The 22,857-nt window shown below is 44.2% G+C and overlaps 1 protein-coding gene across 2 annotated transcripts; it reads left to right on the top strand.

Annotated features, from left to right (window-relative positions):
- Nucleotides 1-2,415: 2,415 nt before the first annotated feature.
- Nucleotides 2,416-22,642, top strand: fbxo38 (F-box protein 38). Of its 2 annotated transcripts, XM_007906225.2 has the most exons (21): nt 2,416-2,613; nt 3,289-3,422; nt 5,143-5,306; nt 5,430-5,595; nt 5,709-5,846; nt 6,199-6,336; nt 6,456-6,549; nt 8,960-9,090; nt 9,454-9,624; nt 10,148-10,290; nt 10,784-10,988; nt 12,213-12,323; nt 12,538-12,720; nt 13,741-14,499; nt 16,882-16,982; nt 17,208-17,310; nt 17,893-18,059; nt 18,584-18,729; nt 20,142-20,245; nt 20,822-20,935; nt 21,568-22,642. In XM_007906225.2, the coding sequence occupies exons 1-21, from the start codon at nt 2,486-2,488 to the stop codon at nt 21,744-21,746; spliced, it is 3,579 nt and encodes a 1,192-aa protein (XP_007904416.1). In that variant the 5' UTR covers nt 2,416-2,485; the 3' UTR covers nt 21,747-22,642. The 2 variants fall into 2 exon arrangements, with proteins under 2 accessions (XP_007904416.1, XP_042195951.1); XM_042340017.1 differs by lacking the exon at nt 21,568-22,642 and having other exon boundaries at nt 20,171-20,245; nt 20,822-20,925.
- Nucleotides 22,643-22,857: the final 215 nt, after the last annotated feature.

Raw genomic sequence — 22,857 nt, 5'->3', positions numbered from 1 at the left:
TCCCCCCTCCCCCGCCCGCTGTCTCCCCCTCCCCCGCCCGCTGTCTCCCCCCCCGCCGCTGTCTCCCCCTCCCCCGCCCGCTGTCTCCCCCTCCCCCCTGCTGTCTCCCCCCTCCCCCCGCTGTCTCCCCCTCCACCCGCTGTCTCCCCCTCCCCCGCCCGCTGTCTCCCCCTCCCCCGCCCGCTGTCTCCCCCTCCCCCGCCCGCTGTCTCCCCCTCCCCCGCCCGCTGTCTCCCCCTCCCCCGCCCGCTGTCTCCCCCCTCCCCCGCCCGCTGTCTCCCCCTCCCCGCCCGCTGTCTCCCCCTCCCCCGCCCGCTGTCTCCCCCTCCTCCGCCCGCTGACTCCCCCCTCCCCCGCCCGCTGTCTCCCCCCTCCCCCGCCCGCTGTCTCCCCCCTCCCCCGCCCGCTGTCTCTCCAACCCCCCGCCCTCTGTCTCTCCAACCCCCCGCCCTCTGTCTGCCCACCCCTCCGTCTCCCCATCCCCCCGCCCTCCGTCACCGCACTCCCCCGCCCTCCGGCTCCCCACTCCCCCGCCCTCTGTCTCCCCACCCGCCCCGCCGCCCTCGGTCTCCACCCCCCCTTTCCCCCCGCCATCCTTCTCCCCCCCCCCCCCACCCCCGCCGCCATTCGTCTCTGTCACAAGAGTAATCCTGTGTTCTCAAAGTGATGTTTCAGACACAACACCTTTCTGATTGCTATTAACTATCTTTAAAATAATCCTTTCTGATAATGTGCTGAAATGATAGCAGCTAAAGTAGGAACAAATGATTTAACCCCAAATAGAAAGAGATTGTGTTTCACATTCTTACTGTTGTGAGCGGTGGTTTGTTGGCCAGAACTTGCTTTCATAGTTTAACTGGATCACAAATCCACACTTGCATAGGAGAGAACACAAATTCCAAGCAGGTCTGCGGACAACAGAAGTGCAATGTAAAGATGACTTGACTCCTGTTTTGGTACTATGGGACAATTCAGTAAAAGAAACACTTAAGTGATATTAACATGAACTCATGTGTTTAAAGCTTGCTAGTCTAAATCAACCAAATGGGCCCATTCACCTGGTGGTAAAGATTGTCGGGTTCTTTTTGCTTCTCTATTTTCTGTATGTTTGTTGAATGTTTCTTCTTTTCCATGTCAATATTGTTGGCGCGGTAGTTTCATTCCATTGTTGTGGTGCAAATTGTGATGTTGATTAGTCTGTGCATTCGTACTTGTTCTACATATTCAATAGCAAGCAAACTGCTTTCCTGGATTTTTGCTCTTAAAAATGTGGTTGGGTTTTAAAACACTGAATGCGGTTCACTTCTCGTGATGATCAAAAAGAAAACAAGTGGCCAAATTGTCTCTTTGTCTGAAGTACTAAATATTCACTGTGCACGTATCTCATCTCTGAAGCCAGGTAGATAATACTGTGTGTGAAATTCCAAGAAACGTCGGCATTTTGATTTGCAATCAGATGATGTTAGGAGCTATGACAATGTGGATTGAATGTCTTACATCAGATCTGAGATTGGCTTCTCAATGTCCAACACTGATTTCTGGATCTCTTCACAGATGGTCTGGGTTGTTAAAAAGGGAGTTGATGAAGGTTGACATCTCCTGGATTCTCTCATTCTCAGTGTCATTGGGGGAGTTCCCTGCAGTCTGAGTGAATGAGGGAACGTCAGTAAATTTGGTGATTTCTCCTCCAGATTGAGGGACTTTTTCTGTAGGTTTTGGTATGGTGCAACTGGATACTCCAGATGTGTCCTATCTGTGCAGTCATTCCTTGTCCCATTGTGCCTGCCTTCTGACATTACTTCCACCTAAAAATTACTCAGTACACTTTATTGTAGATCCCATAAAAAGCTTAGAGACGTCCTCCTGACATATCAAGCATAAGGATTATTTTTACTAACTGGGTTTCCCGTTCATCTCATGACATTTCTTCATGCTGATCCGCAGGCTGACAGCTGTGTTTCCCACTATTACTCCTTGCTGGTTCCAAGGGCTTTGTTGTTGATTGTGATTTATACAGATCACTTTGGCGCTTTGGTGTTGGCATGTTTTGCTTAGTTGGTCACCTTCGACCCATTGTTTGTGACAAGATAGATCCAAAGCCTTACAGGCTAGAAACAATAGGACGTTGGTCGACAAACTCAAATGAGAGCGATCAATCGGTCTCCCCTTGGTAGGAAACTGCAGAACCACACAAGTAGGAGTTTCCCTTGTCCTCCAATGCTCCTGACTCCAGCCCGCAGTTTGGTTGTTAACCCTTCACTGTACAACGCCTTGGAACGTCCTCCCGACGTGAAAGGCGCTGTATAAATTTAATTAGTTGGTGTTGAGTTACGATGGCCCTGCGTCACATCATGTACGAGCAGGTAAAGCTGAAAAAGCCCCAAATGAACGCATGGTTTTCCCTTGTTTCCAGTGATGCTTTTGTTTCCCTGACTGTCAGTGGTGACGTTAAAACCAGAGTGCACTCAGGAGGCACTCCCTGAAGATGGGACCCCGGCGAAAATACGCCAAAGCGTGTCCCAATGTGAGCAAAGGAGCAGGAGCTGCTGAACCAGATGAGCCGAGCGACTACATGAACCAGCTTTCCCACGAAGTGTTGTGTCATATATTCAGGTATATTCCTATCCTGGCTCTTTATTGTTCCGCAATGTATGTGGAACGCTTTCTGTTTTATACAACCTTAAGCGCTCCGAGACACCACCACGCGTGAAGGATCCCATATATAAATGCAAGTTATTGTTGTTGAAGAGGGGGAGGCATCCAGGCTCGTCTATGCAAACTCCCTGCTTGTCGGCCTCCCCAACTCCTCCCTCCACAAAGCTGCAGATCATCCAGAACTCTGCAGACTCTGTCTTGTCCCTCACCAGACACCACAATCCGATCAACCCCATCTTCGCCTGGCTCCACTGGCTTTCCATCCCCCAGAGGGTATAGTTCAAGATCTTGGTCCTCACCTTCAAAGCCCTCCATGGCCTTGCTCCTCACTACCTCCGTGAGCTCCTAACCCCCTACCAACCTGTCGACACCCTCCGCTCAGCGGACTCTGGCGCTTTGGAACATCCTCCTGACGTGAAAGGCACTCTACAAATGTAATTTGTTGTTGTTGTGCACGGTGCGTGAGAAGTTTCATAGAATTTTCATAAAACTTTCAGCTCGTTTTTATCTGGACACAAGGAATGCTATTCATTTATCAATTAATTCTTTGACTATTTTGATCAAAATATCGAGGCAGTGACTGGCATTAAAAAGGTAAGTTTTAGCTTGAATCTCTTGTCTCTTGTGCATTAGATACTTGCCCCTACAAGACATCATGTGTATGGAGTGCTTGTCCCGGAAGCTGAAGGAGGCGGTTACTGTGTACATGCGAGTGGTTAAGGTTGTGGACATGTGTGCTGGCTGCTGGTGGGAATACATGCCATCAGGTAAGTGAAATTCACAGTCAATCATCTATTTCGGTGCTAATTTCTACAGAGGGAGGACAGCCCCGGGGTGGGGGGGGGGGATGCTTCTTTTTCTAGCTAGCTTTTAGAAATACACGCGTGCAAATAAATATATTTTAGATTAATCAAGGAATATAATAATAATAATCCTTGCATTTGATATAGCACTTTTCACGTCTTCTAGACGTCTCAAAGCACTTCTCAGAATATACTGTAAAGTGAATTGACTGTATATTTGTGGGCGAATCTTCTATTTTAGCACAGTGCTTGCCTTCCTTCCTGGTGACTGTTGGAATATTGTGAGTTTCTGAGTGATCTGATCGCAGCAACAGCACAATTAAATTTATAGAGCACGTCAGGAGGATGTCTCAAAGAGCTGAACAGTCAGGTGTCGGGGCCCGAGCATGGGGGAGGGGTGGTAGTATTGGTGTAGTATTGTGTGCTTGCTGCTTCTGTGCTTGTTTCAGTTCCTAAACACTTCCAGATTGGTTGCTTTGCGAGTGTAAAGCGTCTGTCGCCATTGAACATAATGGGACCAGGGCACACAGAGGCCCTGAAACTAATGCCCAGTGTTCTCCAGTAACCTGAGCAGGAGAGGGGTCAGAGATGCACTAAACATCAGGGATGTTTTCCCCTGATTTGTTTTTTTTGGTCAGCCGGGTGTCTGCCACATGCGGAAACCCATCACCATGCTTAAAAGATTGGAAATTGGAGATTGGATCCTCTTAAGCATGGTGATGTTTTGCTTATTTTACAAATATTGTTTGTTTTTTGCTCTTCCCTAGGGTTAGGGTGACTTGTCCAGTCAGCTGAGTCTATCAGACCTCGGAGCTGAACCCATTTTCTTAAATTTTATTTTCAAAAATGATCTTTGGTTCCTGTCCTGTCTTTTTTCCACACCAAACATATACAGTCGATTCACTTTACAGTATATTCTGTGAAGTGTTTTGAGACTTCCCAAAGACATGATAAGATGCTAGATCAAATGCAAAGATTATTATTATTGTTGTTCTGACGTGTTTTCCCAGAAGAGGAACTTGGAACGTTAAAGCATGGTGTTGAAATGGTCAGAGTTTGTTTAATGGACCTGGCAATAAGCTCAGGATCATTTTGTTCTCTTCTCCTGAGATCAGTCACAGGCTGCTCTCTCTAGCTGCTCCCATTAGTGCTCAGTCATCAGTTAACAGGATCTAGCTACTGCCAGACTCTGGTGACTCAGGCTATTTTGTTCGTTTCTTACTACAAATTGGGAAGTGTGGTGGATTTCCCAAGATTAGAAGCCTGCCTTATTCTGCGTCCATGACGGTGCACAGTCCAACGACAGAATAGCATGCTGCGCTTTCCTACGTCTCTGTTCCTAACGTGATTACCCCTACCCTCCCTTGCCCTCCACCTCTCCTGATCCCAACCCCCAGCTTGGGTCAAAACCCCTGACTGTCCAGCACCTTGGGACATCCTCCTGACGTGAAAGGCACTGTACAAATGTCATTTGTTATTGTTGTTTATTTCTATGCCTGCGAATGTCATTGAGTAACATCCAGTAACCATTTTAAAGGAGAAAACAAGTAGTGGTTTTGTTGGAAAAATAATCGAGCAATCAAGTCATTGGATGGCAGATCGTCTCTCGTGTTTATTTAATTTAAGTAAATAAACCCTTTAATGGCTGGCTGAGTGAGTTATTGCTCTTTGGGTTTAATATTAGGTTTCACAGATGGAAGCTTTCTCACATTATTAAAGAAAATGCCGGATTTGGAGCAGTTATATGGTTTACATCCTCGGCATTTGGAGCGACGGCGAGTGAGAGGACACGACGCTTTCAGTATTCCTGGAGTGCTGGAAGCTTTGCAGGCCTGTCCAAATCTACTGGCAAGTAACGTGCAAACTTTTAGTGAGCTGAACAGTTTGGCTAATTCCACTGTAGCATTTGTGTGGTGTGACAAGACAGAATATCACCGCTGTACTGAAATGCTCTTCACTTTGTTTATTTAGGGTGTCGAGACTTCTCATTTGGAGCTGGTGGAAGCCATCTGGAACTACATGCCTCAGGTCCACATCCTGGGCAAGTTTCGAAATCGCAACGGCGCTTTCCCCATCCCTCCGGAAAACAAGTTAACTATTCCAGTCGGAGTCAAAGTACAGACTCTTCACTTAGTTGGTAAGCAGGGATGTTGTGGAGATATTTAGGCGTGGGTAAGAGTTGCACTTCGAAGACTATTTGGTCACAATGTGTTTGCACGTAAGTTAATTTGTTTTGTTTCTTTGCTTCAGGAGTTAATGTTCCAGAAATTCCCTGTGTTCCGATGTTAAGGCATCTGTATTTACAGTGGGTCCGACTAACCAAACCTCAGCCTTTTAAAGATTTTCTCTGCGTCAATTTACGCACCTTTGTAATGCGGAACTGTGCAGGTACAGAAAGTAACTTGATCAAAACATTTTTTTATATAAGTTCTTAAGTTTTACTGTAAGGTTATTTTAAAATGCAAAAGCACGGTGAGGATTTGGCAATAAATAATAATAATAATATTCCTTGCATTTGATATAGCGCCTTATCACGTCTTCGAGACATCTCCAAAGCGCTTCACGGAATATACTAAAAGTGAATTAACTGTATATTTTGTGGGTGAAAGGCGGCAGCCAACTGCACACAGCAGGATCATGATTCGGAGTTAACTCGCTCTACTTGATTTAGAGAAATTATTTATTATGTGTGGAGTGGGGATTACATTTTGAGAAAATGTTGGTTTGCTTCGTTTTTCAGGCCCCACCAATTCCCTAAAGTATGTTCCACTGGTGACCGGGTTAGCTTCAGCCAGAAGCCTAGAGCACTTGGAACTTGTGCGAGTACCATTCCTTGGCGGACTAATTCAGCATGTTGTGGAGGACAGCTCGAGATCAGGTATGCCTTCCATTGTCATCTTCTTTCGAGTAAATCCTGGGCTAATAACGCAACTGTCCATGATACCACAACAGAAACCGGCCCTTTTAAAAACTCTTGGTTACCTCTTTTTGATGCAGGTGGTTTCAGGAATCTACATACAATAGTGTTTGGGGCATGTAAAAATGCACTTGAAGTGGATCTTGGCTACCTCATTATTACTGCTGCACGTAGGTGAGTTTATACAGCACAAATCCTGAGGGTGTGAGGTATTAGTCTCCGTTTATGATCTATGGGAGCTGAGAATAAACAGAGTTGTAGGCATTCTTAAGAGCAGGTAAAGCATTTTGAAAATTGCTTTGTGTTGTTCCCTTTGTATATAATATTCTTTTGTGACTTCTTGTATCAATAGGAGAATGTCTTTCTTTATTCATGTTTGTTGCCCATGAGATTTTCCAGTCACAAAGCAAATGTATGTCTAATAGTTTAATGTTAAACAGGTAGCAAATCACAACAAGCCGTAAATTTGTAGATGGTTTCATGACCTAGGTGAACGGTTCCTGTCGAAGTTTAGACAGGTTTTGTTGTGGGGAGAAAAGTGCAGATTTCTGTGGAAGTTGTGTGATTTTGTGGTGCTATCACTGATGTCAGTTTTGGTATTTTTTTGTTTATCCTACAACGACATTTTGTGTATGTAATTTCATAGAAGAGAGGATTACCGTACAGCAGCAGATTACAGGCATTTAGGCAGCTACCTGAGTGTTGAGGAGAGTGTGTCAAACAGCCACACTGAGGCACAATACAAAGACTAGCCCTGACTGAGCAAGAGAATAACTGTATAATACAGTGGCCGAAGAGACCACATGCACTGCTGCTGTCAATTCAACGTGCAGTTAGACTACAACTCCTGGTACCAAGTAAGATAATGTGGAGTTACAGTGCCTGTTCACATTGTTCTATACCTAAATAATAATAATAATAATCCTTGCGTTTGATATAGCGCCTATCATGTCGTCAAGGCATCTTAAAGCTCTTCACAGAATATACTGTAAAGTGAATTGACTAGAGCTTCGTACCTTCTTCTTCCGCCACTCCCTTCACGAACCCCTCCAATCGAGATTCCGTGCCGCCCACAGCATGGAAGCAGCTTTGGTCAAAGTGACAAATGACATTTTGTCCATCTGCGACCAGGGCTCCCTCTGCCTCCTCGTCCCCCTTGACCTCTCTGCTGCCTTTGATTCCATTGACCGCTCTATTCTCCTACACCGCCTCTCCTCTCACCTCAACCTTCACGATTCTGACCTTGAATGGTTCAGATCCTACCTTTCCCACCGTCTCCACTTCATCTCCACAAATGGTTTCTCCTCTAGCCCCCGTACCGTCTCGTGCGGCATTCCTCAGGGCTCTGTCCTTGCTTCCTCTTGGTGACATCCTCAGACATGGGATCACATGTATGCGGATGACACCCAACTCAGTCTCTCTGCCTCCACCTTTGACTCCAGGACCACTGCTGCCCGGCCAGAATGTCTGTCAGACATCAAGTCCTGGATGAGAGCTAACTTTCTTCAGTTGAACGTCAACAAGACCGAGGCCCTCCTGATTGGCTCCCCTCAGCGGCTCCACACCTCAGGCGCAGATAGCATCACCATCCAAGGACGCGCACTCCACCTTACTGAGCCACCGAAACCCTCATATCCGCAATCATTACATCTATGCTTGACTATGCAAACTCCCTGCTTGTTGGCCTCCCCAACTCCTCCCTCCATAGGCTGCAGATCATTCAGAACTCTGCAGCCCATGGCCTCTCCCGCAACAGGATCCGTGATCCTATCACCCCCATCCTCGCCCGACTCCACTGGCGTCGGATCACAGAGGATATAACAAGTTCCTGGTCCTCACCTTCAAAGCCCTACATGGCCTTGCTCCTCCCTACCTCTGCGACCTCCTAACACCCTACCAACCTGCCCGCTCAGTGGGCTTCGGTTTGCTTCAGGTTCCCCCGCCTCACCCGCCCCATCATTAGTGGGCAGGCCTTCAGCCACTCTGCCCCCACCCTCTGGAACTCCATCCTATAGTCTCTCCATCTCGCCCCCTCGCTTGCCTCCCTCAAGACCCAGCTCAAGACCCTCCTCTTCGACCATGTCCTTGGTCACCCTCCCCTCCCCACGCGCCCCATCCTCCACCCTCCCCGATCCCGACCCCCGGCTCGGGGCTGTAACACTGATTGTCCAGAGCCTTGGGACGTCCTCCCGATGTGAAAGGCGCTATACAAATGTAATTTTGTTGTTGTATATTTCGTGGGCAAAATACCTAGATGAGGCAGAGTTCTGATCATCTAATCTCGATTTAACATCTGCAAACAGTGAAGCTGCCTTCTTTACCATTGTCTTCAGAATTTCTATTTCACAAGTTTGATGTCAAGGGAAGTGCGGCTTTCACCAGGGCAACAATTAGTTAAGTCACTGAAAGGGATTTAGTGCTCATCAGTCCTTGTCTTTCAGCATAACCAATACTGACTAGCACCAGCGAAACCCTAGTTAAGGTCATTTTTAAATATATATGTATTGCTTTTAAAAGTTCAATGATTTGTACACCTTTGCAAATTATTATAGGAATGAATCGCTCTGTATCTTGTGGTCTTTAGGTTACACGAAGTTCGTATTCAGCCCTCTCTAACCAAAGATGGTGTGTTTTCCGCACTAAAAATGGCAGAGCTGGAGTTTCCGCAGTTTGAGACTCTCCAGCTGGGATATGTGGATGAATTCCTGTTACAATGTAAGGCACAACTTTCTTCATTTTGAATGATATGTGTATTGGTGTAGTTCCTCGGGCGTATGTAATTTTCTCTCTTCGATCAGCCCCACTCATAGAGTAATAATAACCCCTGCATTTTGATACATCCTTATCACATCGACAAAACATCTCCAAGCATGTCGGGATTTACTGTAAAGTGTAGTGACTGTATTTGTAGGCAAACACGGCAGCCAATTTATGCACAAAATATCCCACACAAACAGCCATGAAGTGAATGACCAATTTATCTCTATATTGAAACTATACATCTTAAATTTCAAGATTATTATCTATATTTGAACTACGTCCTTGCACGTTTGACGTCCTCTCTTTCCCTCCCTCCAGGTAAAATGACCAACGCTGACTTAGTGAAGCATGGTTTAGCAGACGTGGTGGAAAACCCTGGTATCATTACAGATATTGGGATGAAGGCAGTAAATGAAGTGTTTCCCTGTATTAAATACTTAGTTATTTATAACTGTCCACATCTACATAATGCACACAATTGGATCACGGGTAAGTGCTCAACAAAATGTCAAAGGTTTATGCTTGTATTGATGTGTGTTTATAAACATATAAGAATACTTTTGAATACAGAATTCAAACCACAATGATCTGAACCCTACTGCTGGGAGTCGCTCTTAATTTTCTCCTATTTTCTATTGCACAATGTGACAGGCAACCACATTTTAAAGATATAAAACAGTTTAAATGAGGAAAGGAATCAACGATTAATTGTGCTGATTGTAAAAAGAAAATTAAATTTTAATTGCCTGTGTTATTTCTTCAATATCATTAAAGAAAGTGTGTTTAAAGCTTGTTTCTCTAATCACACTCAAATTAAAATTCAATTCGAGCAAAAGAAAGACTGAACGAGGATTGGCGAGTCAGATTCTAAGGTTGTTTTTGCATTCACATAATATTATATTATTAAGGGCTTATTTGGCATGTTCTCTAAACTACCGGTGTGTGCATCTGTTTATGACAATGGGTGGTTATATGACTGGATATAGTATGTAAATCTGTTGGTAACCCACAGACCATTCTCGCTGGAGTCGCTTGGTGGATCTTATACTTGTTCGTTGCCACGCTATCAAACTGGAGTCATTCAGTCAGTTTGTGGAAATGCTGCCAAGCCTGGAGTTCATCTCTCTCGATCAGATGTTCAGAGAACCTCCAAAGGTGAGACGGTGGACTTCACACAGGGATTTAACATTCATTGTTCAAGTCTGTATATAGAATCATAGAATCTTACTGCACAGGAGGCGGCCATTCGGCCCATCGTGCCTGTGCCGACTCTTTGAAAGAGCTACCAACCAGTCGCACTCCCCCGCTCTTTCCCCATAGCCCTGCAATTGTTTCCTTTTCAAGTACCTATCCAATTCCCTTTTGGAAGCTACTATCGATTCTGCTTCCACCACCTCTTCAGGCAGTGCATTCCAGACCGTAACAACTCTCTGGGTAAAAAAATGTATCTGATCGTCTCCCCTATGGGGTTATTTCTTCCACTAATTGTTCACAATATTAGTGAATTAGAGAAATTTGATGAAGTAGTCACCCACATGTGGTGGCAGGTAGTGTAGGGTCCATGATGAGGGCACTGTGTTGTGTGCAGGGTGTGAAGGAAACCTTGCTGGAATTGAATTGGATGTGTTTTGCTTGTCCACCACGTCAGGGCTGTGCTCGGGTAGGTCTGAGTGCTGGTACAGGCATCGGTGTTTCGTCTGCTCTGGTCAGCAATCAGAACTCCAACAACGACAACGATAACAACAACAATCACCAAAATAACCACGCCAATCTCAACAACAACAACGACCAAGTCGAGGACAATGATGTTCAGGCGGAGAGAGCAGCAGCTGACCTGCCAAACCCAGGGAACGGTGAGTCTCAAGACCTTTCTCTTTGACCGCGTGCCTTTGGTCTCCCTCCCACCTCTCTGCCTTCCCTCACCCCTACACCACCCCTCCCCCATTATCAGGACCCGACATCTGACTGTTCAGCGCTTTGGGACATCCTCCCAAAGTGAAAGGCGCTCTATAAATGTAATTTTGTTGTTGTTGTCTATAGCAATTCCTTCAACAAAAAAAATAATAATTTGGTCACTCAGTTCACAACTTTGAGACACTGCTGTACACAATTGGCTGCTGCGTTTTGCCCACAAAATATACAGTCAATTCACTTTACAGTATATTCTGTGAAGCGCTTTGAGACGTGTCGAAGATGTGATAAGGTGCTGTATCAAATGCAAGGATTATTATAAAGTAAAATAATTCATTGTAAAGTAAGAAAACAAAATCAGGGATTTTTAACACTAGGACTCGGTAATGAATATCTTTGATAATCAGTCTGGTAAGGCAAGTCTGATAATAATAATAATAATCCTATAATAATAATAATAATCCTTGCATTTGATATAGCGCTTTTCACGTCTTTGAGACGTCTCAAAGCACTTCACAGAATATACTGTAAAGTGAATTGACTGCATATTTTGTGGGCGAAACGCGGCAGCCAATTGCACACAGCAGCGTCCCACAAACAGTCGGGGATTGAGTGACCAAATTATAATTATTGTTTTTTTAAAAAAGGATTATTATTCCCCGGAAAAGCGATCTGCCAATCGACTAACAACCAGGTTCCTACGTACTCCTAGGTAAACAGAGGAGTGTGGAGTGAGGAAACTTGGCCAACATTTCACCCTACCGGGAATAGACCCCAGGTCTCACGCTTGCGAGGCGACTGCTCTAACCACTGAGCTATAGGACTAAATATCTGGAATGTTAACAGTATCAGGTCTTTTTGTTAGATAAGCGATAATTGGGTAATCGATAAGATTGCCCCCCGGCCCCATCCACACACACATACACAAACTTGCTACAAATAATATTCCAAACTGAACACAGCAGACGAGATTCCAGTGAATTGGGAAGATGAACGTGTAAACTAAGCTTTTGTCAGCGTTCTGAGATGCTACCCCACGTGAAGGGCACTGTATAAATGCAAGTTGTTGTTGTCCTGTGGAATGCTGGAGTTTTGTTGATCTCAGTGTGAGTTATCGCTGTGTTTATAATGTTTACTAACGTGTTGGTGGGTCCTTGCTCTTTCAGAACCAGGACTTCAGGAGGCTGTGCAGGAAAGCAGGCCAGAAGGTGCTGCATTTCCTGATCAGAACGGTGGCCATTCTGTGACCCCAATGGACTTGGATGAAGAACAAGCAGGTAATGTTTCATCTTGGGAAGCAAGAGATTGTAGGTGATCAAGATCTTAAGTCATCGGCTTCTAGTAACTAGCATTACAGAAATTGTCTTGTGAATTAATTTGTTGTAGTTGATGTTACAATATCATTAGATTTTCTGTGACCACATTTCCGTGCATTAATTCTCTACCAGACCAGAGAAACCTATATTAAAAAAGTGGCTGTTGTGTGTTTAGGACCAAGCGGGCTGCAGCCAGCTGTGAAAGCCAGCCCCAAGATGGTGCCAGACTCTGACAGTGAGGATGAGGAGGAATATAATCTAGGAGCGTCTGGAAGTCGGAGTGTGAATGCTGCTGGGGATAATTATTCCGACACTGAGGAGAAGAAGAAAGGTGCAGCAATACTGTGTGAAGGCTCTGGTAAGATTATCTCCCTCGCTGTGTTAAACGCTGCCTTTCAACTCAACGTGAATGCTCTTTCATACTGAAATCTTAACAAAATGATTAGCTGTAAGAGGTGCCAAAGAGACAGGTGCTTTTGAAGGGATGGAATATTAATCCCTTCAAACCAAATAATAATAATAATTTGGTCTCTCAATCCACGACTGTTTCTGGGATGTCGCTGTGCCCAATCGGCTGCCGCGTTTCGCCCACAAAATACACAGTCACTCCACTTTACGGTATATTCTGTGAAGCGTTTTGAGATGTCTCAACGACGTGATAAAGCGCTATATCAGATGCAAGGATTATTATTATTCAGCGTGAAGCAGCATTTTTTTCAATACAATGTGCTAAATTCCTTGTGAATAGGAAGTAAATCTCTTTCCTAAGACTTTTTGGAAGTGTCTATTGTGTGTTTTCTTCACATTATCTTTCTGCAGTGTGTGTGTTGGCTTTCTTTGTAAGCTTGCATGATGGACATAGCTTAGCTGGTTTGTTGCTACTGCTTTGATGCAGTAATTTACTTTCTAAAAGAGTTTATTGACTGGGCTATTTGGAAGTAAGCATATTAACGGATATGCATCAATGCCAGAACAGACTCGATAGGCAGAATGAGCTATTCTGTGTTTCTGTTTTTTTATTTTCTTATCAAAACCTGGAATACTTGTTTTTAAATTAATATTATAATAATAAAATAATATCTCGGGATACAATATATAGTTTGGGATACGATATGTCATGCGGCTGCCAGGGGTGGTGGAAGGTGAACTGGATGGACCTTGGTCTTTCATCTAGCAAATTCTTATGTTCTTAAATTAACCTTATGGGATCAGTGTTCAGAAGGTCAATTTGATTGACAATAATAATCCTTGCATTTGATACAGTGTCTTAGCGTGTTTTTGAGACGTCTGTAAAGTGAATTGACTGCATATTTTGTGGATAAAATACTGAATAATACTGAAGGTTGGAAGATTATGGGAGTATGTTTTGTTTTTGAAGGAGTTTGTGGGAAAGGCAAAGCTCCTTTGCGGAAAAAGAGCCCTGTTATCCCGTCCTGCCCGTCGAGACCGTCAGCGGTGGAGGAGAGCAGCTGTGAGAAAGGCTGTCAAGTGACTAGCGAGCAGATCAAGGCTGATATGAAATTAGCCAGCGATGCCCCCGAGAGAAGCCGAAACAAAGACTTGTCTTCAGGAACGGCAAGCGCTTCAGGAGCAGCTAACTCGGGCATCGGTGGATATTCTGCGAGTGCGGAGCCTAGCAGGACAGCCACGTTGAATGGAGGACACAGCAGACATTGCTGTCCATCGCGGCCTGGTGCCTGCGTTCATGTGTGTTCCTGTACTCCTGTACGTAGGACTGAGGAATCCTGCAGCAGCCCCGCGGATAATCCCCGGAATGGCTCCATTCACAGTAACTGCACGTGCAGCACATCTCAGGTACATCATAGAACACGGGAATGCTGCTGTGAGGCGGACAGGCCTACCCCGAGCAGGACGTCTTCTGGGAGCAGTGCTTTAAAAGGACACTGTCACTCCACGTCGGGAGGGTCGGAGTTTTCACAAAGGAAATCGCCCTCCTGCGCACAAGAGCAGCTCCGTGTAAATAACGGGAGGACTAGCAGCGACGCTGTGGGAGAGGCGGAGGGCAGCAATCGCCGGGCGGTGTGCTGTAAAGGGACGGCGTGCGAGGGATACCCACGCAGACCTGTGACAAGGGCCAGGAGCAAATCTAGCCCAGTGCCACTGGTGGCACAGCCAGGTAAACAGCAAGGACGTCAACCAGAGTTTGTGTTCAGGGCTGTGTGAGTCTGTACAATACCTCATGTACTGCAGTGTTAAGAGGAATCAGTTTAATTTATAAATGTAGTCACCCTCCTACCTCTATCCTCCCTCCCAGCCCTCCACCCCTCATTATTCCAATCCCAGCTCGGGTCCAAATCCCTGACAGTCTTGGAAATATATATGTGTACAGCGCTATACAAATTACAATTACATTTCTATAATTCCTTGGGACATCCTCCCAACATGAAAGGCGCTATACAAATATAATGTGTGGTTGTAGTTGTTGATTTAGGATTTAAATTAACCTTCATTTCTGATTTGAAGACATCTAGTTTTAATTCCTGTCTGAGCTTCTAAAGCAAGTTTTATCCAGTCCTGATTCACTGTTCATCCAAATAAGTGGTGAGATCAAACCTAATCTTCCTCAGAATGTACTCCACTGCCAAATGCTGCTTTGTGTTTTTTTGCTTTGATAACAAAAGTTGGCAGCGTTGCTGATCCTGGGCACATGAAGTGAGCTTCAGGATGTATGAATAGATTACAGTTTTTGACAGTTTTTGGAAACTTGTTAAATGTTTTGTAAAGGAAATCAGTTTTCCTTACAGATGGCACTTTGGAACTTTGTATTACATTTTGGTTTTCCCATGCCTCGCTTCCTAGTGTTTACGTGGCAAGTGGATTGTTATCACTTCTTTTTTTTTACTAACTTATTGGGATATTCAATGTTGTGCAGCCTATAAATATTTCACACATTCGCTGCGATGTTGTGAGTTTCCGAAGCAGCAGTGAAGGACTCACACAGAGCATTTCAGTCACAAACCGAACATTCCTCCTGAGCGACTTCATCAAATGAGTAATGTGTCAAAGTTCGGCAAAGGTTTTGAAAATTCAGATACTGTTTGTATTCCAAAGCAACGTTTATCTTGTGTGTGTGCGTATAAGTTACCATAGGTTACAGGAGTTATTTAGTGGATGTAAAATCCATGCATAAGAGTATGACTTGTGGTTCAGTTTAATGACTCAATCTGAAAATCTACACAAAATGTCTGACTGCATACATATTAAACATTAGCCTTATTAAAATTGGTCTGTCAGTCATGATCTGTACGAATAGTTTCCTGCACCTCACAGTGAAATAACAGGGAATTCAACAGTGCAATTCAAATCCATTCTAAAATTCATAATGCTGCGTACCGTAGAGGAAGGTATCTGCGCTGGTGTCTCTCAGTAACTTCCCATTGCCTTGCTTTAGAGCAGCTAGTTAGATGGAGCTCAGTCAGACATTCTGTGTAGACTTCTCATCTCAGGCTTGAGTGAGATGGCTGTATTCACTGTTCCGAGTAGCACGTTATAGGGTTTGCTTTCAGGCTGCTCTGGAGAGAGAGTTGCTAAGACATAACAAGGGCAGCAAAGAGGTAACAGCAGTGAAGTCTGTAGGTATAGCACATTTCTACTTAAGGTTTTGCTCATTGAAATTCTCTAAACATTGCAAACGATATAAATGTATGGCTAACAGTTCAGTGATTAATTATCTGAGCATGGCAGCAGAGTGGAGCTGGGCTGTGAGCGTTTTAGTATATTCTGACATAACCTTTTTCCTCCAGTAATGCTGCATGTATTTTTATATGTTCCTGTGGCCAAAGTGCTGTGTCTCTAGTATCCTTCCCTGTTCACCTGAAGTTGGAATCCTATGTGGGGAGAGTGTAGCAGAAGCTTGAGGGTATATTTTACCAGATGGTTAACTTGCTCATGTTGATGACCTGTAACTGTGCTCTTGAACCAAAGTCTTTCCCTTGGCTGGGAATGGAAGTGGTTTACACCAGGGAAGGATGGGAGGGACTGGCTTAAACAGAGAGGACCGTCACCCCCCACCCAATATTCCATCTTCATCTTTTACAAGAGAAAAACCAATTTGAATGAAACATAAAATTACTGTTTATTGCAAGGTCTGGTTGAGCCTACCTGACAGTTCAGTTTGCTCGAAGGGCATTGTCTAGGAGTGTAATGATTCCTGTTGGCTAATGATTCGAGTTCGGTGGCTAAAGTGGTCACGAGTTAAACGAGTGGCAGCCATGAACAGTCTGCAGAAAACCTGGTGAGATCTTTAAAGAAAAGGTTGGGGGAGAAAAAAACTTCCCAGGACAAGTAGGTTTATTGTTCCCAGGTGTAAATGACCTGTCTGATGGGGATTTGTACTGCAGGCACTTTGGCCTTGATTATCTGACACTCTTATACTGAATCAATAATATTTTCTCACAGCTAGTCGATTTGTAAAACTTTATCCCAGATATTTATGCTTCATTTTTGTACGTTTTAATTATCGCTTAGTCCGTCTAACTCATCTCCAAAACGTTTTCAGATATTCCTAAACGCAAACCACGACTTGCTGTCAAACGGAAACGAACGGCTGACAAGTCCACAAGCACGAGTGATCCTGTGATAGAGGCTGATCATATCCAGGTAAAGGGCAGTGCTTTCCTTGTTCATACCCAGTTACCAGTGTCACTGAGGGAAATCCTTTCACTGCTGTTTTTTTTACCAATAAAGCTATCCAGACTGATTGGAAATGCAAGACCCTTTAGTTCCAAACTCAGCTTTCTGTACAGTTGCAAAAAAAGCAATCAGATTATTTTATTTTATTTAAAAAAAGCCTTTGCTTCAAAACTGCACGTGTCTCATCTGTAGGTTCTTAACCTGAAATCGAAAAACCTGGTTGGAATTACACTGACAAATTGTGGGATTACCGATTTGGTGCTTCGAGACTGTCCTAAAATGATGTTTATCCATGGTGAGTCCTTACATCCTGTCTGGTGGATCCCCCCTTCCTATTGTTGTGTGTGGTGTGGGTGTAAGTGTGTGTGCTCCATCACTGTCAAACACTCTGGGCCGCTACCCTGCGTGAAGGGCGCTATATAAATGCAAGTGATTGTTGTGTGTTTGTACATCTGAATGTGTTAGCAGAGGAATTTACTGTTAATGTGGTTTAAAATTCTTACACGGCAAGAAAGCATCAAAAGTAGTCTCAGCTCAGCAGTTTGTGCAATCCTCAGTTGTCAGCCTTGTACTGTTGCACGTTCTTGTGTGTGGGGGGGGCTGTGGGTGGGAGGGAGAGGGGGTGGGGGGGAATGTTACATCCTTTTTATCCCAGGGACAAAACCATGGTATTTTATTCACCACAAGGGCTGAGTGCTGGCATTTTAAAGGTGAGGATAATGCAGAGTGCAAACTGTATCAAGCTGTCTTTTTTTTTGCTTCAGTCTGGTATAAAATTAACCATTCGGATTTATACGTGGCGATATGTACTGCAAAGCCAGTGTAATAATGGTGGTGTGATGAGTCAATGCTGTTATTTGTGTTTGTCCACGCCTAGCTACTCGCTGTCGAGTGTTGAAGCACCTCAAGGTAGAGAATGCTCCCATTGTAAACCGCTTTGACTATGTCCAGTGTCGAAAGCTCAACATTGAACAACTTCTCGACCAAATTTTGCGAATGCCCCCGGAAAGGAACAGGATCATTTACCTGCGGCCGATGCAACAGGTGAATGACATTAGCGACGGAGTCAAATGTAACTCGTATGGCCCTCAAACAACTTCTGGTTTGACACCAGCTGTGAGCACTTGTCATCAATCCCATGCATTCCGTTGCCCAGAAGTTTACACTTCTAATAAGTTTCTGAAGACAGTGGGTTTGCACACAATAAGTCTTGGGGCAAAGACAATTTATTTTGTACTGTACATTGGGCGAGTAGATCTTTATTTCTTTATTGCCTCCTTCCTCCACCCCCAATAAGAGTTAATCTGATATATTTTTCCGGCTCCCAATTACTGTACCTCTATAGTCCTTAACACTGTAAGGAGTCCTACTCACAGCTAGCCTTTTTGTTCAATGAAAAAGTCACTCTTCTGTCCAAAAAGATGGGTTAAAATTATAAGGAAGAATAATAATTGTGGCTCGGTATTGCTTATAGACCTATTTCTCTAATTGTATATTATAAAGTGATAAATTTTGATAAAGATGTGTGATAATGTGATTGGAATAATAATTGATGTGTATCCGGGCAGATCGACACTTTAGCTTTGGAAAGAAAGATCTTCAGTGGCCCGTATCCCTACCACATCTGTATTATCCACGAGTTTAGCAACCCACCAAATGTGCGGAATAAGGTCCGTGTCCGCAGCTGGATGGACACCATAGCCAACATTAATCAGTAAGTATCTGACTCCGTACAAACCTGCCTTTTTTTTATTTTCGTTAAATCAAATTGCAAATCATTTATTAAAAAAAATGTAATAAAGAATCATTATCTTATCAGAGCAATCTTATAGGCTGGGCGGTAAAACCTCACTTGTGTTTGGTAGTTTCCGTACATTATACTAGCTGTACCCGCCGCAGCTCTGCTCGCAACCAAAGGATCCGATATGGAATGTAGATTGACACTCAGACAGACATTTCGTCTTTTATCAATACTCGGTGGGAGGACTCGCTTTGGGAGGATTCCTGGTTGGGAGGACTCCTGTTGGAGTGTGATGAGCTTGTTTAGGACATAGCTTTTCTCTGTCGCTATTTTGTTGCAGAATATATCAGTATAGATGTATCTCTAGAAGGGTGTGTGGTTTCTTCTCGCTACTTTGTTGCAGAATACCATGCTTACCTCGTGGGGCTTAATTAAAGCATTTTTTTAAAAATGTAGCTCAATAACAATAGGAAATATGCCCATGACACTCCCCTATGCAAGACCTTTCCGATGAGGTATAAATCCTGTCTCTACGTCTGTTGGGTTTTGGCGGACACACACAGATATTTTGTGTTTATTGGTTCAGATAGATGTAATATATATATTTGTGTGAATATATATATATATTACGACTACATATAAAAACTACGTTGAATGGTGAGGTCAGAAGAAAAATTTGCAGGGCTATTGGGTAAGAGCAGGGGAGTGTAACTGGTCGGTAGCTCTTTCAAAGATCGGCCGAATGGCCTCCTTCTATGCTGTAGGATTCTATGATTCTAGCTGTACTGTGGAATTGTACCCGTGCCTGTGATGCAACGACAACAACTTATATTTATATAGCAGACTTCACCCGGGATAGCGTCCCGGAGCGCTTGATAGTGGCGGAGTCTGATATCGAGGCAGCGGGAGGGGGGGAGGTGACTGTAAGCACGATCAAAAAGGAAAGTCTTTAGGTGGGATTTGAAAGTGGGGGGGGAGGAGGCAAAGCGGACGGATTGATGGAGAGAGCTCCAGAATTTGGGGGCGCAGTGGCTGAAGGTACGGCCACCGATGGTGGAGGAGTGGGGACGAGGGACAAAAAGGCCGGAGCAGGCCGAGCCGAGGCAGCGGGTGGTGGAGTGGGGGGGGGGTAAGCAGATCAGAGAGGTAGGGAGATGCGAGGGCACGAAGGGATTTGAAAGCAAGTGAGAGGATCTTGAAATCGATCTGTTCGGTAATTGGGAGCCAATGGAGCCTGGCCTGGATTGGTGTGATGAGGGTACGGAGTTTTGTGCGGGTGAGTATCCGGGCGGCGGAGAAATTGAAACGGAGAAATGAATGATTGTTTAAACAGGTGTATTGAGAAAGTTGCTGATTTTGAACTTTTTTAAAAAACAATGTTTTAGGGAATTGATTAAGTATGAGTTCTTCCCAGAAGCCACTCGGACAGAGGAGGATGTAAAGAAGTATCCCAAGTACCCATGGGGAAGAGACATTTACACGTTGGAAGGTGAGCTGAGGCGTTGGAATGCGCAGTGCTGCTCGCTTTACACAAATTCACTTCTGTTCCACGTACGTCAAAGAAAAGCGGGTTTTCTGACTGTCCCTTTAAGAGAGGTTTCCAATTGCTTGGGATTGATCCTCGCTTTAAGTGCAAAGTCGCTGGCACAGCTGTATCACCTTCACTTCCCTCCTCTTATTGTTGTTGTTGTTTACAGCCAATGCTTTATCGGTAGCTGGTTCCAGAAGTAGGATGCTAGAACGAGCTCTTCGAAATTCGGTTAAAATATCAAGAACGTTGCTGTTTGTGGCAGCAAAGAAGCCGTCGCCAATCTACTGTATTTTCACCGTATTTGGGCTGTGCCTTCGGTCACCCTCCTACCCCTCCACTCCCCACCAACTCCTGATCCCAACCATCAGCTCGGGTGCAGATCCCTGACTGTCCAGCGCCTTGGGACGTCCTCCTGACGTGAAAGGAGCTGTGTAAATGTCATTTGCTGTTTTCTCTCAGTTGCTGTCTGTGGCTTTTGTATTGACACTTCTCCCGGACGGTCCGATCCAATTCCCATTGATTTTCTCCCTGCAGGAACGGTAGACGGAGCTCCCTATTTCTTGATCACTGACTTCCCGTGGCTTCGCTCACTGCGCACAGCAGAACCCAATAGCTATGCAAGGCACGATTTCGAAGATGATGAGAAAAGTAAGGATTTTTGCACGTTTCTGCATTACGATTATTATATTTAAAAAATTCACACTTGTTCAGGAGTTTGTAAACGATGCATTTAGATTCCATGCCCCCATGACCATTTGCTCCTGTGTCATGTTGGCACAAATAGGTGCCTGCGTTACACCCCACCCAGTGCCTGCTTATTGTCATGGTTAACAGGTTGTCACGTGTAACAAACTTAAACCGATGGTCTCTGTGATATTTGCCCGTATGTCCAAATCCCTGACCGTCCGGCTCCTTGGGACATCCTCCCGACTTGAAAGTCGCCATACGAATGTAATTTTGCATTGCATATAAATAGCCACCGCAATTTCATACAAATTGTGTGAAGCCCGTCGAGACGTTTTGATGTGGCTTCTAATTATAGCGTTGCTGCTATTCAGATGCTTCCCAAGACAAATGCTGCGGTTTAATTTAGCCCATTTCCGGCAGCGTGTGGGAAACTCAGTGGATGGATTTGATCTGTTCGTGTCTCTGTGAATAGCAACGTCTTGTACAACCAGAGGTTGACTTACTTAACATTATTTCTGTTCTCAGTGGAAGCAGCGGGAATAACTTGTAGCATTGTCCAGTGTGACTAATCATTGCTGGATTTGTTTCTCCAGCTACAATTTATGCTCCCCGGAGGAAAGGACAGCTGTCAGCCGACATCTGCATGGAAACCATTGGTGAAGAGATCTCCGAGCAGCGGCAGATGCGAAATGGTGTATTCCAACGTGTTGTAGCGATCTTCATCCATTACTGTGATGTCAGCGGTGACCCTGTTCACGACGACTACATCTGACTATGCCTTCTCTTGCTCAGGACTGTTCGAAGGCCAGAGCAAGGACAGACAGCAAGATTACAATTATCAGCACTGTGTAGCTGCCCTACGCCCCCAAATACCTTTTGGAACAAATTATATAATTGTGTATAAAATATTTGTGTACAAATAATTTCTGTATAGAGATGCTCTAAAAGAAAAAATTTTAGCTTCCCAACCTGAAGCGTTATTTCATATGTTTATATACAATCAAATCCATTCAAAATGTTATCAAAAGGGAATACAAATAGGATTTNAAAAAAATAGAGGCTGTTCGTATCCTCGACTTATACAGTGATCAAGATAAGCATTTTGAGATATTTTGTTACAGTGCTGTGAGGCACAAAATATTTAAAACAAAAAATCAAGGCCATGTTTTGTGGCGAATTTCACAGCTCAGTAAAGAGTTTTCCTTTGGTACAATGTGCCTTTTTTTTTCCCCCCCTATAAAATGACACTTCCCAATAATGTGGCGGAAGAGTTGAGGAAAGGCAGGAACTTTTGTCGTGTGTGTTTTTTTATATATAAATATAAAAATCTAATTAGATCGTTACGTGGCTGCTTTGTTTCAGGCAGGTGAACCAGAATGAGAGGAAGCTTCCAACAAACCAGTAGGAAATCACATTCTATTACGCATGGAACTTGCATTTTGCTCCCAAGGAACAAAGCAGCAGGGAAATTGTACTGTGATATATAACTAAAAAAAAACTTAAGCATTTTCTGAAAAAAACACATTTCTTTACATTTATTCTTTGTCCCAATAAAATGTTCAAACTCTGATTCAGTTTTACTCTTAATAGCTGTAGAATATGTGGCCCATGAAATTGAGGATTATTTATATCTATTTAGATGATTAAAGTCTTTGTTTTTAAAAACAATTTTAGATCTTACCTGCTCCGTAATTACTGTCAGCGTTTTGATTAATTTCATAACTGGTGACACGCATGCTGGTTCAAATTTAACGTTGATCCCTCTACCTATCTGCCTTCTCAGGTCTCACTCCTCCAAACATAACTCCGATTTTCTGTCAATCTGCCAGGGGAACCTATGGTTCCCAGAGCACAGAGGCCATCAGCATGCTTACTCCCCACCA

The sequence above is a fragment of the Callorhinchus milii genome, unplaced genomic scaffold, assembly GCF_018977255.1.
Source record: "Callorhinchus milii isolate IMCB2004 unplaced genomic scaffold, IMCB_Cmil_1.0 Scaffold13, whole genome shotgun sequence".
In the NCBI taxonomy this organism is placed as follows: Eukaryota; Metazoa; Chordata; class Chondrichthyes; order Chimaeriformes; family Callorhinchidae; genus Callorhinchus; species Callorhinchus milii.
This window is presented reverse-complemented; position numbering and strand designations above follow the sequence as displayed.